General features: G+C 33.0%; 1 protein-coding gene across 6 annotated transcripts in view; it reads right to left on the reverse strand.

The window, feature by feature from the left end:
• The window catches only part of EML1 (EMAP like 1), a 113,385-nt gene that overhangs the window by 22,321 nt on the left and 72,894 nt on the right, over positions 1-18,170 (reverse strand). For 3 of the 6 annotated variants that reach the window (XM_039339683.1, XM_039339680.1, XM_039339681.1), the window contains 5 exons: positions 12,750-12,778; positions 7,838-7,967; positions 6,369-6,518; positions 4,369-4,438; positions 529-639 (listed from right to left, as the gene is read on the reverse strand). In XM_039339683.1, coding sequence (XP_039195617.1) covers positions 529-639; positions 4,369-4,438; positions 6,369-6,518; positions 7,838-7,967; positions 12,750-12,778 — 490 coding nt within the window. Of the gene's footprint in view, positions 1-528; positions 640-4,368; positions 4,439-6,368; positions 6,519-7,837; positions 7,968-11,061; positions 11,119-12,749; positions 12,779-18,170 lie in introns of those variants that run through there. The other 3 variants (XM_039339682.1, XM_039339678.1, XM_039339684.1) reach the window with 2 other exon arrangements.

The raw sequence follows: 18,170 nt of genomic DNA on the forward strand, positions 1-18,170 counted from the left end.
CAGCTAATTCTACAGATTGTCTTCCAGTTGAGCAGGGTTCTAAATCTAAATGTTTCTCTTATTCAAAAAGGAGATTATCCCTTACTTAGTATAAAAGCAAAGAAATGTGAAAAATATAAAGACAGCTATTTAGAAATATTATGTAACAACATTTATACCTATAAATATATTTGAAAACTGTGTTCTTATACTTTATTAAGTAAAGAGTGCACTCAAACAAAACTAATTCATATTTTTCAGAGAGAATCTCTTGAAACAAATCATATTATATACCATCCATATGTAAAACCCATACAACCAACTCTGAAGTCAAGTTCCCAAAAATGCATTTGGTTACAAAGAAAAAATTTCCAGCAGTCTTAAAGAAAAAATAGTCCAGTTGCCTTTCTGAAAAATCACCTTTGAAACAACTATGACCTGGATGACTGAAAATTTCCATAGACATCCTGCAGTCTTAATTTTAAAAAAATTACAATTGGCCCTGAGATACTTACAAAGCATATTAAATATACATTAGATATTACTCACCGACTTTGAAAATGCAATGCATGTAACAGCTCGATCAAAGAATCCCATGCCAATTACATGTAGTGTATTCAAAGTAACAGAATCCCAAATGCGGACATGAGGCAGTAATTGCTGTGAAAGTGAGCGAACAAAAATAGAAGATGCTTTAAGGGCAGAGTTCAGAACATAAATAATTCTCAACATCTTGAACATTTTCAGTTTGCAGAAACACAAGTAAGAAATAAGAGGTTCTATTATCTATGATCAAATTATAACAGCAATTTGTTACTTGAATATTTTAACAAAAGACATTATTCTGTTTGAAGCCATCAACTCAGCTCAAGGCAAACAACAGCTATTTTGAACAACAGTTTGAAGATACAATAATTAACTATGGGCATATTTGAAGATACAATAATTAACTATGGGCATATTGCTGCTAAAAATTTTAGGACACCCGCCCATGTAGAACAGCACTGATCTTGTTGGCATATAAGCTATGCCACATGGCAAAATGTCCACTGTATGATTTGCTCTGCCCAAGTTGGAAGCAGTCCATTTCTCCTTTGGTAGAAATTCTTCTTTCATTCTTCTTTCTATTCTCTGTACATCAAGGTCCCAGTAAATTTCACAGACAACCTTATTCACCAACACAGTCAATATTTCAGTCAATGTCAAAATCCATGTTTTAAAAAATTCCTGGGTTAATTCTATCTGCTTATATAAACAATATGTTTTGAACTCTTGTCTTAACCGATCTCCTGACCAGTTGTTGTGGTTGTTGTTAATATACTGTTACAGTAACCAGGAGACCACAGCGCTAGTGCTGAGTATTAGTTTGGCTTGCCAAGTTACTAACCCTGTTATAGGAAATGCTGATGGGCTTCCCAAGGTACACTACATGAGAGTGAGCTGGCTTCGCACCAAAGAGAAAGATGAGCAGGTATCCCTGCAGCGTCACCAAAGGCCCCCTCCTTTCCCCAAGCTGTCTTGTAAATGGGAACCACAACCAGGAAGGTTCAAAGCCATCAGGAAACTGCCTGCCTGCACAGAGCACCAGCTTGTCTCCCAACCAAAGTGGTACCTATCTGTCCACTTGCACAAAATATGCTTTCAAACTGTTAGGTAGACAGAACCTGAAACAAGTGACAAGAGCTCACCCTGACAATCAGTGCTGGAGCTTGAAACATTGGAGTTGAGGCCATCTCCAGTGTCATTAAGCCACTGAGCCACCCCGTCTCTCCTGAACAGGAAGTTCAAATAAATCTATGCTGTGATTTACCTTGCAATGAAAGCACCTGGCTAAAAGCTATGGGGCCATACCATCATCCATACCACCATACTTTTAATAGAAATTTATATGCTGGAACAATGATATCTTGATGTTTTGCACTTTTTTCGTAATAACAACTCCATTTTTTGCAAAACAGTAAAACAGATACATGTAGTCAAAAAATGGAGGCAATGTTTACAACTTTATTTTCCCTGTTTTTGTGTAGAGCAGGGGGATGCCGCAGAAGAAGTGGGCTGGCAAGGAGAGGCAGGTGTCAATTCATGGGAGGCTTGGTAAGTGGGTGCTGGGTACATGGGGCAGCTCCACCACCACCCACCCCAGCTTGAATTTTAGGCGTGTGCCTCACCCCAAAACTAAGGCTTATTTTGGGGGTAGGGCTTATATTAGGCCCACCCCCAAAAATCAAGCTAGGGCTTATTTTGGGGTAGGTCTTACTTTCAGGGAAACACAATATTCTCTTGTTACAGTAAAACTAATTACGTATAATATTTTTGTGTGGGGAACCTTCAAGTCAGTGTTGATTTTTGATAACTGTCTGGACAAGTCCATGCAATTTTTATGGCAAAGCTTCAGAAGTGGCTTGCCATTCTTACGTATAAATTGTATGAAATCTTCAAAATGATATATTTTTTAAAATTGAAAAGCCTTATAGATTAAAACTTAGCCATAAACAAATGTGCTTACAAATGATAATTAACTGCAGATACAATCTGCATTTGGAGTACCCTTGTATATTTCTAAATTGACATATTTTCATATAATATATACATGCAATGCATTTACAGGACCACTAGAGAGCAACCTTTGTAAATTTAAGCTTGAACTACAACTTGCACAGGAGACAGAAAATATTTATATGCTGATGACTGAAGTTAGTGCAGTGGACTAATTCACAAGATTACACTTAGTTTATTTATTAGACTGCCTTTCATTTAGGAGTTCAAGTTTTATACACATTCCTCTTGTTTTATCCCACAACAGAAGTCTGAGAAGTTAGTTGGGCTAAGAGACATTATACATTATGTTAGTTTATGTATATTAAAAATGAGACCTAGCAGAGATTTTTAATTTAAGTTTTTAAATTAATGGCAGAAAAATTATATTAAAAGACCAAATTAAAGTTATTAATGTATCTTTTTAAACATTTTCAAGGAAACTATTTTAATCCAGCCAAAGTTTACAATATGTTTAAATAAATGAAAAATGAAAAGAATATACATTGTGTCAAATTTAAGAATTAATCCCATGTTATATAATTAAAATGACCATCAAGATAACTATGGAAATCAATAAACAGAATATAATATAATGGCATCCCTTGTGTGAGTGCAGGCTGGCGCGCATGCGTGCACGTGCCCACCTGCACAAGTTGAACTGCGCAAAGGCACATGCGCACTCCAGCCAGACACTCACGCGGTCCAATTCCAAATAGGCCATGGTCTGGTAGTGGGCCATGGCCTCATAGCAGGCCGCAGCCCGGGGTTGGGGACCACTGATATAGACGACACCTTCACCATAATAAAAGAGGACCAATTAGAGAACACCCACAGAACCATCAACAATATTTTCAAAGGACTCCAGTTTAGCAGAGAAGAAGAAAACAACAACTCGCTACCCTTCCTGGACATCTTGATCAGCAGAGACCACACTGGCAAACTAGAAATGCAAGTCTACAGAAAAACCATTCACACCATCCAAGTGCTCCACACCAAAGCAACAACCCAACCTCCCACAAGAGAAGCTGCATAAGAACTTTATTTAGACGAGCACAAAGTCATTGCAGTAACCCTGAACAGCAGAAAAAGGAAACAGACCACCTATACAACATATTCTAACAAAATGGATATCCATGCAACTTTATCAAAAAGTGTCTGACCACTCAACCCAGTTCAGCCCAACCAAGTCCTAAAAAGAATAACATTGCCATACATCAAGAACATTCCAGAAACAGTAAATGGCCCAACCAAAGAACCTCTAAGACTATTCCCACCAATATTGTCAGGGCAAGCCAATAGAATATAATAGTTTGGGTAATGAAACATCTGCAAGAAAAAAAACAAGTTCAGAAAGCACCAAGGACCCCTCATTTCAATCCTGAATTACAAATATTCTCCTTTAATGGTATCTGAAAGCTTCATTTTGATATAAATTACTCTCATACCAAACATCATATCATATAAATGAATAGACTGGATACTGAATTCAAAATAATTTACAACTATGATTCTTATATTTAGAAATTTTATGAAGCTTTATGAAGTGGCCAAATCAATGTTATAACAAGGCATGAATATTTAAGTAAAGGCAACACTGATACACTGATTAAAAATATACCTGAAATATGAAGCCTAGGAGCAATGTCAACTTCTTTCATATATTTCATTAACCAATTAGTATCTTATTCACTAACACAAATATTAGGATTTTATTTCAACAATATTAATATTAAATATTAAATAATATTAATTATTAATATTATTAAATATTAAATATTAATATTAAATAAATTGTAGCATAGGGTAAGAACAATTTCATTTCAATGAAGTAAAATTCTAATAACTGCTTACTTTTCCATCCTTAGATGTCCCTGCAACCTGACCAGTTGCTATGGTAATCCTGTCAGGATGTACTGCTAGGCTGCCCCCCCCCCAAAAAAAAGATGGGAAGAGAAAGGAAACATACCTTTATTAAATAAAAATTTAAAAGCATTTTTATAACATGAATGAAAACAACAAAACACATTTTACTTGATATTTCTTAAAAATTTATTGAGGTGCACAAGAAAATATTCTTATTTTATCATGTATTTTATCTAATATTAAACGCTATTGCATACTATAGTACCCTGCAATGCTATTTTATTTTATTTCAATTTCTATCCAGATCTGATCATTTATTTTTCATTATAAAATTTTCAGATTGGATTTACCTATCTACAGCGTCTCCTAGCGCTAAAAGTATGTAGATGACTAAAAATGCAGTTGCACCAATTTCTTTGTTCCTTTTCTAATTATGCATATTTGGTGATGTATAATTGATGAGGATTATAGAATAGAGCTAGAGTATGACGCGGTCACTTTTGCCCAAGGTTCTGGCAATTTCAATACCCTCTATCACTTCTTCTCTATTTGTAAGGATGAAGTCCAATATAGCTTTATGTCTAGTACCCTCCTCCACCTTTTGGGTGACAAAGTTGTTGGCTAGGTTGGTTAGGAATCTGATTGATCTCCCGCTCACTGCAGAGTTTGTCTCCCAATAGATATATGGATAATTGAAGTCTCCCATTACTACTGTGGTATGCTTCCTACATATGTTTGTTAACTGGTTGGCAAAGAGTTCATCTATTTCTTCTAATTGGTTGGGTGGCCTGTAATATACACTTATGGCAATGTCACTTTTTTTCTCTTTTATATTGACCCATATACATTCTGGAGAGATTTTATCTTTCATTATGTGCATTTCTGTAGATACAGTAGTGGCCAAAATTGTGGAAACCTTTTGGGAAAAATGTACAATAGAAATGCCACCTTTGGTTAAGTTTCCACCAATTTTTCTTCTAATTTCCTTATAACTGTAGCCTTGTTCACTTAATAATACTATTTTACATCGCTTTCTGGGCAACCAGTCAACTCTTTGCATCATTACTTTAATTTTATTATATTTTACAAGCTCACTAAATGAAAGAGAAAAAAAACCAACCAACTTGATAGCGATCACATAACACACTGACAAATGTCCTCCTCTCGGCTTAAATACATGACATTAATAACTAAATCTTACTCTGATCTGATTGGCTAATTGCCAATTGGCTCTCTAAACACTCATGCTCATTGGCTGCAATCAGATGAAGGAAAGCTACCTGATATCAACTTAAGCAAATTGTGCTTCCTTTTTCTGGTTATTTGGCTGTAACTTTTCATAGAATACAGTACAGATAATTTAACAACCTTTGTTGCATTACATTCTTAATTAAATTATCTTTCCATTGATATATAATTTTATGGTACTACCCCCAAAAAAGTGGTGTTATTAGCCATCAAACCTCAAAAATACACTTTTCCCAAAAGGTTTCCACAATTTTGGCCACTACTGTATATAGTATTCTCTTACATATAGTGCAACTCCCCCTCCTCTTTTTATAGACCTGTTTCTTTTGAATAATTTGTATCCATCCATCAGTTCATTCCATTCATAGTTTATATTATATGTGGTAAACTTGTCCCATTTAAATATTATTTCCTACTACTTTACCCTCAGCCTGAACCTGGGATTACTATAGACAAACCAGTTCTTAGCTTTAGTCTCTAAGCTGTATGTCCTTTGTAGTTTTTGACATGTTTTGTTTTAAGAAAAATGAAATATTGAACCAAGTGAGACTTTATATTATATTCTAGCCACTACCAGTGAATCCAGGGCCACCACCATTTCTAAGACAACTTCATTCACAGTCCCAGAAATTTGGTGCTAAGCCTGCCATTATGCTTTCTTTATCAGACATAAGCTAAAATATAGATCTTTGAATGTTTTACTCTGATTTCTTTTCAGAGTTTCCTTTTCCATGGCTTACCACTTCACATCATCATTGTGTCCAATATAATGTCTCTGCAGTTGTTCTTCAACATTATACAATACAACAACAGATGCAATGAAGTAAACAGTTTCTCCGGTTGGTAAAAGGTACAGATTATTGCGACAATCCCGACCTCTATAACCATAGCTGGCATCTTAGTTAAGATATAACAATTGAACATTACAAGTGACAATCATGTGGAATTCTGGGACCATAAAGTTCATACAGTAAGACTCCCTGGTTCCTTGAAACTTTACCAATTTCTATCAGAGGAACAACTCTGATAGTAGCACATGTTAATGATTATATCAGTGATTAAAGTTCTAATTCCAAGTTGTAAGAGAATATATTTCTCTTTAAAAAGGTAGATACTTTTGTAGTATTTGTATTTTGTATATCATATGTGCTGATTCAAAGATCACCAACTTTATATTAGAAAGATTATGAATGCATTTGTGAGCTAGAAGATTTGAAACAATCTTGCAAACAAATTTGTTCATGTGCCAGTTTGTAGAAGGGAAGAATTTCACATACTGTAGAACATTCTCCGTCTCCCACTTAAAATCAAATATCCCCCAGCTAATAGGAAGAGGGTCTTCCCAAAGGGAAACTTGCAGCTCTTTTAATCAGCATACTTGATACTAAGCCAAGACTTCTAATATAACATAAAACACAATAACAAATAGCTACTAGTAACTCTACAGTAATATTATTGTTGATTAGCCAAGAGGCCATGTCAAAATAAAGAATATAACATTAATAAGACCATATGTAAAAGTAAAATAAAAGAACAGATTAAAAAATAAAATAAAGAATGAAAATCATATTAGCTAGATTTTTCAATATTAAATATTAAAACAGATAATTAAAATTAGACTAAAAGCCAAGCTAGATGAATTCAAGAATGATTTATACCAGTATTTTAATTAAAATTGAAATCTATATGTAACTTGTACAAAAAAAACCTGACTTATGCTTGTAACTTGAAATATTAACAATTAGGAATAATTAAAAGAAGGAATCCAGCATAACTAACGTTTTTGATTGGTATATCATTTTTGTGCTTATGCTGAAAATCTGGATAGTTTTTCTAATAATTGAGTTTTTAATTAAAAAAAATAGTATGGAAATGTTATAAATTCACTTTGATATGCAACTAGAAACACACTTCCTTATATTATAATTAGTAATTACAGCACCCTTTTTGTTTGTGCGTCTAATTTACTAACCTGATAGATTTAAACATATACCTTCAGGATGCATTAAACTGAAAACTTGAGAGATTATTAATAATATATAGATGAAAAGCTTTATAACATCAATATTTATTGTGTTCTTTCTGTGAAAATATTAGTTCCTTGCATTTAGATGCCTACTATGCTTCATAACATTTAAAGATGTACTTTAAAAATAGAGTTTCAGAAATAAGCATTATTTAATTGAAGTGTGTCCATAAATAAGGATACACCCATTCCAGTTTAAGCTTTTTGGATGGTAGTTCTGCCTTTGCTTCCAAATTGTAAGATTCCACTTGATCTTTTGGCATGTACATGGTAACAGGACGTCCACGCAGAAACATTTTAACATATCCTTCCTCTATTGAAAAAAAATAAATACATAACAAACAAAATTCATATACAATATTTTGCCATTTTAACATTTCATGTGCATTTTAAAGTTATGTGGTAGAAACAGATATTTTTAAAAGCAACAGCCCAAAGCCTTAATTATTTATGCACACAATTTTTAAATCTTTTTAATACGCTGAAACTCCATAATAAATAAATATATAATGGGGGGACAATATGACATTCAGAAAGGGAGTGACTTTTTTTCTATTGCTGTCTGAGGAATTAACCTACCGTAATTACTATAATTAACACAAAAAGTCATTAAAGTAAATTTTACTTTGAATTTAATTTTCACATATCTGCATATCAGTATCTATAATGTTAATTTTAATGACTTCCTAATTTAAACATGAACTTAGTATTTGATTTGCAATGATTAATGATACATGTATTGGAATCTTAGTGAAGATACGACAGTAAAAGAACTATGCTGATGTACCATGCATGCGAGAACATAACTGGATATTGAAAAAATAGGTAGCCCTTGTTTAAGCAATTGCCTTGTTTAACAACTATTTGCAATTACAATGGTGATGAAAAAGTAACTTTGTGATCAATTGTCACATTTACAGTCTTTGTAGGTTTGTAAAGCAAAGAAAAGTTGAAATAAGATAATGAGTGAGCCTGGCTCCTGGAAATCTATGGACGTAGCTAAATATCTAGTCTACAGCCCTGATCCCATCCAAGTAACACATAGGACAAAATTTGTCCAACTTTACACATCAGCCAAGGCTGGCTAGGTGCAGCTGTTTTCATAAAAGAAAGATAAATGTGTCTTGACAGTACGTTTTTGTTTGTTTTGAAAATGAGTACAAATGGATATTATAAGCCTTGCTATAATAAAACCTCCTGTTTTGGGAAGGACTATAGGATACATTTCTAGACCTATATCAAGAACAAATCATACTGTATTTCTGCACTTAACACTAAAACGTATATTGAAATTTGTATTAATTTATGACTGTCAATTTCTTAAACCCAGAAGATAGAAAGCAGGTTGTGATTTCTGAAACCTGCCCCATCCTGAATAAAACTTTTCTCTGCTACTTTTTGTTGTCTTTAAACAAAATTCAGTGCTACTCTATTTCAATTCAAATCATAACTACTGCTCAGGGTTTTATCTTAAAAACCTGATTAATAGAGAATCTGATATATAAAAATTACAGTTAAATTTTAAATTTTAATTAAAGGTAATAAGCAAAATGGTTAGAATTGAAACATGAAAAGAAAAATAAAGGTACAGAGTAAATATACAATTTTTCCCCATTGTCAAGGATATATGTTTGCAGAAACCATTTCATATAAGATTGAACTTTAATTTTTCCCATTGTGTTACTTTTATGCTTTATGTCTGCTTAATTTATTTTTTTTCTAATAACATCTAAGTACTGAAAAAATATAAAAAAATGCATTTTCATGCATATATCATGAAAAAATAGTAAAAACTATACAGGAATTAATACATGAAGCAATCACAACATATGAAATTATACTGTATTGCCAAAGGCATTGTTCTGGTATCTCATTCAAGATCAGGTTGATTTATGTAAAAACAATTCTACAAAACCTATTATTAACTTAAACCAACTATGCTACTGATCATGTTCTAGGGATGGATTAAGAATTTGCTACACTTGCTTTTCAGACCATCTTCTGACAATAGGCAGACTGATCTGAAAAGTGGCATGTCCCATATCAATATAAAGAATAACATATGGTAAGGATTTTATGACTATAATAAGACATATAGATTTACAGAAATTAAGCCACTGAATACAAAGTTAAAGAGACAACTGCTGAATGAAGCTTGGTTAAATATGTACAATAGTTGTAAAGAACGTTGAAGAGATAATACTAAATGCTTGTGGTAGTCTTAAAATAGCACCTCAAGTTACCCATAAAAGACTGAAAAATTAAAGAAATGCATGGCATATTTAGAATATGGACTACCATAAAAATTTAATAATTAAGATATAATTTTACAAAGTTAAGAAGATATTTATAAATGAGATATTAGGAATAAATTATTTATTTAACTGCAGTACAAATTTGCTTAGTCTTCACAATGGAAATGTGTAATATGTATACATTACTATATAGTTATATGTTAATTATTACCAGGCATTCCCAATACTACATAAACACCTTTTAAATAGTTACATAATATATAAAACACAGAAATATGTATTATCTACTTCAACCTGCTTATTGGTATCATAAGTTAAATCTATTACTCACATAAGGCAATTTAGATAGTGAATAAACACTGTGCAATTAAATCTAAAGCAAAAGGTTGATTTAGGCATGTTAGGATGCTATTTGAGCATACTAGAACAGGCACTATCATTTTTCAGCCACACTGCAAAAGCAACTATTACCACAGACGATTATGGGATTCTGTATAGCAGTGATGGCGAATCTTTTAGAGACTGAGTGCCCAAACTGCAACCCAAAACCCACTTATGCATTGTCGAGTGCCAGGTGGCTGTGGCCCATTGGCTGAGTGTGGCCAATTGTGTGGGCTTGGCTGTGGTGGTAACGGCAGACTGGGTGGAACTAAAAAGTTCAATCAATCAATTCCAACTTTGCAAGATCTTTTTTTTTTCCGTGAGAAGTTGAAATTGACTGATTGAACCTTTTTTTTTTTTTTTTTGCATACGGCGGTGGAGGTCTAAAGCAAAAAGGTTTTATAAAACCCAGCTGAAGGCCTAGGACTGGGGTGACGACGCGCATGCCCACAGAGAGGGCTCTGAGTGCTGCCTCTGGCACCCGTGCCATAGGTTCACCACCACTGCTATATAGCTATCTTTAACAATTGGGCCTCTTTCTTGGCCATTCATTTAATCAAGAAACATATATAAACATCCATTAACATTCAATTCTACAAGGTTTAAAAGCCAGTAGATGCTCTGCAAGAAGCTGGCTAAGAAAAAAGGGAAATTGTTTAATAATATTATAGTCACACAAGGAATAAACTGCCTTTGTAGGCTCAAACTGCTTGGCCCTGTTAATAGGCTTGTTTAAAGAGCTGTGAGATTTTAGAAGCAAGTTCTACCTACCTTTACAATGTGTCACACGACGCTTCCCTTGTGGTTACAGAGACAGAGATAGAAGTGCTAGATAAAGATGTATTCAAGAACAGTCAGGCTCATCTACAACCCTGCTCTGTGGAGTACCCAGCTGTATTATTCTATTATCAAAACAGGTAATATGTCCCTATTTTGCATTTGTATTGATATAAATAGAAAAATCCAAGTATATTTGTAAGTTTTTGCAGTTTCCATTATCTTTCACAATTCAAATATACTATCTCAAAAAGCAGGAAAAAATAATGTCCCAAATTTTGTTTTACTGCTGTTCTATCCAGTAGTGTTGATTCAGGTAGTACAAATTAAGCTTTGGAATTCTGTCTTATAATTGATTTGTATAATCAATTATAAAAGAGACCTACATGGTAAAAAGTAAAAATAAATTTGGATTTCCTTGTAAAAATAATAGTTGTACAGTAATTTGATATTCTTAAAAATAAATCTAATGTTTTAAATAGCCTAGACCAGTTCAAATGAACTTGAAAGCTTTCTGTGAGTTTTTCTTTGAAAGCCAAACTGAAATATTGTTTTGTCAAATATATGTTCTCAGCCCATATTGCCAAGGGTATCAGAAATTGGGAGAAGATATTTATAGGAAAAAAAAGAGCAGATGACAGAAAACATGTTTTAAAATCAGATTCCTCTGTGCCAATTCTGTCTTCAGAATACTCTTCCACCCTGATATCTCCACTATGCTAATTTCTACTTTTGGTGTCGATCTTGGATGGAACTAGATTTAAAAATTAAAAAATGGTATTTAACAAGGAGACTCAAGAGGCACAGATGCTGTTATATGAGATTTATATTATGCAAGGAACACTTTACACATTTAATTTAAGCGCTATCTGCAAAATCATAATCTTGGTCCATATTATTACTGATCACTTAAAAAATGAACTGGTAGTATTTACAACTGAATGACAATGACCACTGACTGGCAATGTGTACAACCAGATACAGCAATTTCATAATTATACAAAATTGCTTTTTCTAAAATAATGTACTCTCTCCTCCTTAAAATAGCCCTCCTGACTAACAGTATTGTTTCTCTATTGGTTGTATGGATTATACTGACAGGGTACTACTATCTGCACTCTCCACAGAGTGTGTGTAGACTATTTGAACAAGACTGTGCAGTGTCAGCCATAGAATATTCTGCTTGATCAGTTCCTGTATCGCTACTATGAAGTGGAAATCCATAGTGAACAAAGCCATTGGATTAGACATATAGTTTGTTTGGTTCTGGCATACTGCATGAACACAGCAATTGTGTTCCATTAATCCAGGTTTATTATATTTGGAACTGCACCTTTCCATTAAGGAAATGGTAGCCAGGTCAAGCCATTTTATTCTGAAGGAATGACGGACAAATATTAAAATTACTGAACAAACCATAGACTTCTTTTAAAATGGTAGCAGTATAAATAGCAAAAAAAAAAAAGTATAAGCTTATAAACTTAATATGGTAAAGTACTTTGCTAAAATGTGAACTTCATTGCAATTTGGTAATCACTAAAATGAAACCTAGGCTATGATTTAGGAACCAAATTATAATAATTCTGTTAACCAATTATCTAGAGAAAGTTTTTCAAATATTCATATCCTTAATTAGAACAAAAGTTATATATATATTATGAAACAATAAAGAAAACAATTACCTGCACTGAACATTGGTTCCTTGGGTTTGCTGCAAAACAATCAAGGAAGATTATTTTAAATAACATTAAACCCATACATTCGTCTTTCCAAGCATCCTTTCCTTGAATACTCCATATACTTTTGATTAATTGTTCTTCTTTGATATCATCATTCATTCTAAATCTCTCTCTCTCTATTAAACTAATGTATCTAATTTCTATTCTGCTGCAAAGAGGCTTACAAAGAATATAGAAAGTTACAATATCTATTCTAATTAAAACCTGACACAAAAGTAACAGTAAAGAATCACATTTTTCCTTTTTTCCAAAAAAAGGGGGGAATGGCATCATATACAATTTAAAAAAAAAATATCTCCACGACAGTTTGATTTTCAATGTTTTCCTAAAAATCATAACCTGATATCTGTCATGAAGCAGTTCCAAAGCATCTCCATTATTAGAGAAGACAGAAACAACTTGCTTCAGAGCACTGAAATTCTTGAAAACGTGAAGCTGTAAATAAAAAAACAGCTTGCCTTCAGAAATCGTGGGCGTTCCATCACTAGAGGTTTTTAAGAAGAGGCTAGACAGTCACTTATATGAAATGGTATAGGTGTTCCTGCTTGAGCAGGGGGTTGGGCTAGAAAACCTCTAAGGTCCCATTCTATTCTATTCTATTCTTATTCTTATTTTTTTATTCTATTAACTTTTCACTGGATGTTCCAATAGGTTATATCAATGCTAGTACATAGTCTTGTAGTTATCCAGGTGCCGTCTATAGAATTGGCATTATGTGCTCCTATTGTTGATTGCTAATAAATATGCAGACTGCCACATTTTGGTTCAATTATAATTCCAAATATTCTTTAAGTGAAGCCTTAAAGACTATTTGGAACTATATGGTGATAGAGGACCTGGCTACAAGAATTCATTCTTAATTTACCACATAAACTACTACAGTGTCTATGTGGTAATTTGAGAATGAATTCTTGTAGCCAGGTCCTCCGTCACCATATAAGGCCAAAATGGCCCACCAGTTGCAGCTGGGCATACTCTCCATGCCTTTCACCTGCTATTCAAGCAGAAGCTATGAGTCAAGAATTCCTACCCACAAGTCATGAGCCTGTTCTTTCACAAGTAGTACTTGCTCATCAAGGAATAAACACACTTAAGTACAAACAGCAACTCCATCTTAGTTGGATTTAATTTCAGCCTGTACCTTTGGTTGCTCATAGCCTCCAGACATTGCCGAAGGACAATAACAGTTATCCCTTACAGACTGGAATGGGGTAGCAATGTAGAATCGGATCCCATCAGCAAACTGATGGTACTGTATTCCAAACTCTCTATAATTTCAACCAATAACTTCATATAGATGTTAAACAGCAGTGGAGAAAGGACTGATCCTTACACCATACACGTTCGGGGCTACTGAACCAACATCTTTTCCCCCACTGCATAAATTGAAACTATTCATTGAGAAAGGAGCAGAACAATTGTTAAACAATATATCCTCAGGGAGATGGTTGGCTTATCAGTTAAGAAAAAAACAGAAACAGAGGAATATAGATAAAATAAATTATAATGGTAAATTGGTTTATCAGAAAGAATTGATTAAGAAATCTTTTTTAGAATACTATCAAAAATTATATAAGGGTACTAATATTCAAATTACAGATATAAATAATTATTTAGGCAAAGTTAACTTTCCTAAATTAACAGAAGATCAGGAAAAAAAGATTAACGGTTTAATTACTAAGGAAGAAATTGTTACAGCTATTAAACAATTGAAATTGGGCAAAGCGCCGGGTACGGATGGGTTGACATCTATTTATTATAAAGCTTTAGTAGAAGAGATGATTCAACCGTTGTGTGAACTGTTTAATAATTTATTACAGGGGTTAGAGATCCCTCCATCCTGGCGTAATGCATTTATATCATTGATTCCAAAAGATAGTCAAGATCTTACTTTGCCTAAAAATTATAGGCCTATATCTCTTTTAAATGTGGATTATAAAATTTTTGCAAAAATTTTAGCTAACAGGCTTATGGGGATCTTGCAGCAGTTTATACATAGGGATCAATCGGGTTTTATAACTGGAAGGTATATGAAGAATAACGTTAGACAAATTATTAATTTATTAGAGTATTTAGAAAAGAATAACCAAGTCTCTGCAGGCCTGATATTTTTGGATGCTGAAAAAGCCTTTGACCAAGTGAATTGGCAGTTTATGCTGTGTTTAATTAAGGAGATGAATTTTGGACAAAATATATTACAAGTATTATCCAATATATATCAAAAACAGACTGCTCAAATTATTGTAAATGGGGGTTTGTCAGAGGCTTTTGTAATAGAAAAAGGAACAAGACAGGGATGCCCGTTGTCTCCGTTATTGTTTGTTTTAACACTGGAAATTTTGTTGATTAAAATTCGGGAGTCTCAAGAAATAAAAGGAATAGAAATTAATAAAAAAGAATATAAATTAAGAGCCTTTGCAGATGACTTGGTTGTTACTTTGTCTCAACCTGTTTCTTCGGTGGTGAAATTATTACAATTGATTCAACAATATGGACGTGTTTCTGGCTTTAAAATTAATAATAATAAGACCAAAATATTAGCTAAAAATATGACTAATGGTGATAAACAGGCTTTAGTTAACTTAACAGACTTTGAAATCGTTGATAAGGTAAAATATTTGGGGGTTACATTATCTGCTTCTAATGTAAAATTGTATAAAAATAATTATGAAAAGCTGTGGATGGAGGTACAGAAGGATTTAAAAAACTGGAATAATTTACAGTTATCCCTTATGGGCAGAATTGCAGTTATTAAAATGAATGTCCTGCCAAAGTTTATTTTTTTGTTTCAAATGTTACCTATTTTAAAGAACGAACGTAATTTAGATGAATGGCAAAAAGGTATTAATAAATTTGTTTGGGCAGGGAAAAAACCAAGGGTGAAACTTAAAATAATGCAAGATTTTCGTGAGAGAGGTGGACTCAAGGTACCAAATATGAAATTGTATTATGATGCTGTAGTATTGACATTGATTAGCGACTGGGTGAATTTAACAAATACAGAAATACTTCATTTGGAAGGCTGGGACCTACTTTTTGGATGGCATGCCTATTTAATATTTAATAAAAAAGTGGATTGGGTTTTTAAGTCTCATATTATAAGAAACTCTTTGCTAAGAGTGTGGAGAAAGTATTATAAAAGTGACTTCAAAATACCATTATGGGCTATACCTCGGCATGCCATAGAAGGTATAAGGAAAGGGGTAAATATGGACAAGGTCTCTTACGTACAGTTACTAAGATGGGATGGCCAAGACTGGCAGTTAAAATCTTTGGAAGAATTAACACATGAAAATTTAACTTATTCATGGTTCCAATATAGACAAATAGTGGATAGATGGAAGATGGATTGTAAAATGGGCTGGCTTAGAGAAGATGAAATTTTTTTAAAACAAGTAAGAGATCAAAGGCCAACCCATATTAAGAGAGTTTATGGGGTTTTAGTGGAATTAGATTCAGAACTTGAACTAGTTAAAGATTGTATGATTAAATGGGCACAGAATATTGGTGAAACGATTTCAATGGATACTTGGGAACTTATTTGGATAAGAAATGTTAAATTCACACAAGCGCAAAATTTAAGAGAGAATTTTTATAAGATGTTTTATAGATGGCACCTTGACCCAAAGAAAATGTCCATTATGTACCCTAATCTACAGCCGAAATGCTGGAGATGTGGATATTTGGATGCTACCTATTACCATATTTGGTGGACGTGTAAGCATATAAAAGCTTTTTGGATTAAGATATGGTGGAATATTCAAAGAATTTTTAAAAGGAGGGTAAAATTTACTCCGCAATTATTTTTACTAGGTATTGTTATTGACTGTGATGCTAAGGAGGTTATATTGATGTTAAATTTGATTACAGCCGCTAGGTTGTTAATAGGACAATATTGGAAGAAGGAATCTTTGCCTACTTTACAAGAATGGTTTCATAAAGTTTCGTATTTGGCAGAAATGGCAAAGATTTCGGCTTTCTTAAAGGAGCAATCTCAAGAAAAATTTTTTGCGGTATGGGAAAAATGGATAAATTTTATACAACATAATTTGGATATGGAAAAATATTATTTAGCCTTTTTATAATTTGTAATGATTGTTTTTTCTTTCTTTCTTTCTTCTTTTTCTTTTTTATATATATACATTTTTTACGTATTATTATTCATATATTTTTTTTTTTATATATATATGCTTTATTCTTCGTCTACTTTCTTCTTTTTTCTTTCTCTCTCTCTCTTCTTATTTCTTTTTTTCTTTTTTAGTATATATTATTCATTTTAAAGTTTATGTTATGTATATTATTATTATATATATTATTACTGTGATTTTTATTATTATTATTAATTATTTTATAAATTGCAAATGTTATTTTTAAAATATTTGTTAAATAATCCTATATTCAGTTCTGGGAAGTCGGGGGGGGGGGTGGGGTGGTTGGGGAGGGGGGGGTGGATTCTTATTTGTAAAACTTTTGAAAAATTTCAATAAAAAAAAAAAAAAAAAAAAATAATATATCCTATCCCCAACTCCTGCAAGTGGTCTAAAAAGATAGAACTGTCAATGATATCAAAGGCTGCTGAAATGCCCAGCAAAATCAGGATATTGATACACTACCTCCTTTCAGATCTTGACACAGGTCATCCAAGAGATTGACTAATGTTTTATACTCCCTATCACTGTAACTCTGATTCTTTTTCAACATTCTAAAATTTGCTTATATTTTTAAATTCTCTTACCCTGACTATTTTAAACTTCCAGCCAATTCTTGTTGCACTGCAGTAATTTCTTCCATTCAAGCAATGCTGTCGAAATAATTAATATCCACTTTTATATCCTGTACAGTGCTTCATTTTAGGTCCAACACTGGATCCCCATCCATTTTACATCTATTTTTATCTCATAACTGAAATACTCTTTATATGAGCATTTCATTTTTATTCCTTTAAATTCCTCCACAACAAGTTTATTTACTTACTTGCAAGTTCTTCAAATATTCACTTGAGAATTTTCCTGGGCTATAGGCTCTTGTAGAACCTTCTTAGAACTTTCTAGAGTTTACAGTATTCTTTGGTGGGAGCCTAACTTAGTAGACCTTTGAAATAGGCCTGTTCAAGAAACAGATACAGAAGGGTAACAGCCCTTCATTGTAATAAGGGAGAATAACAGTATCTTAAAAATCTGAAAGTTTGGCAGGACAAAAAAAGACGCAGCATCTTAATCTATTCATCACAGAAAACCCTTCATGGACTGAAGAGAACAGAAGTTTTTTTTCTCTCCAAAGAATTACCTGCTAGATTAAGGCCAATTGCCAATACATCTGACAGAACCAGAGAAAAAGGGAATTAAGTGACTTATAGTCATTCTC

Source organism: Crotalus tigris, unplaced genomic scaffold (assembly GCF_016545835.1).
Source record: "Crotalus tigris isolate CLP2741 ecotype Arizona unplaced genomic scaffold, ASM1654583v1 scf7180000017737.1785205, whole genome shotgun sequence".
NCBI lineage: Eukaryota > Metazoa > Chordata > Lepidosauria > Squamata > Viperidae > Crotalus > Crotalus tigris.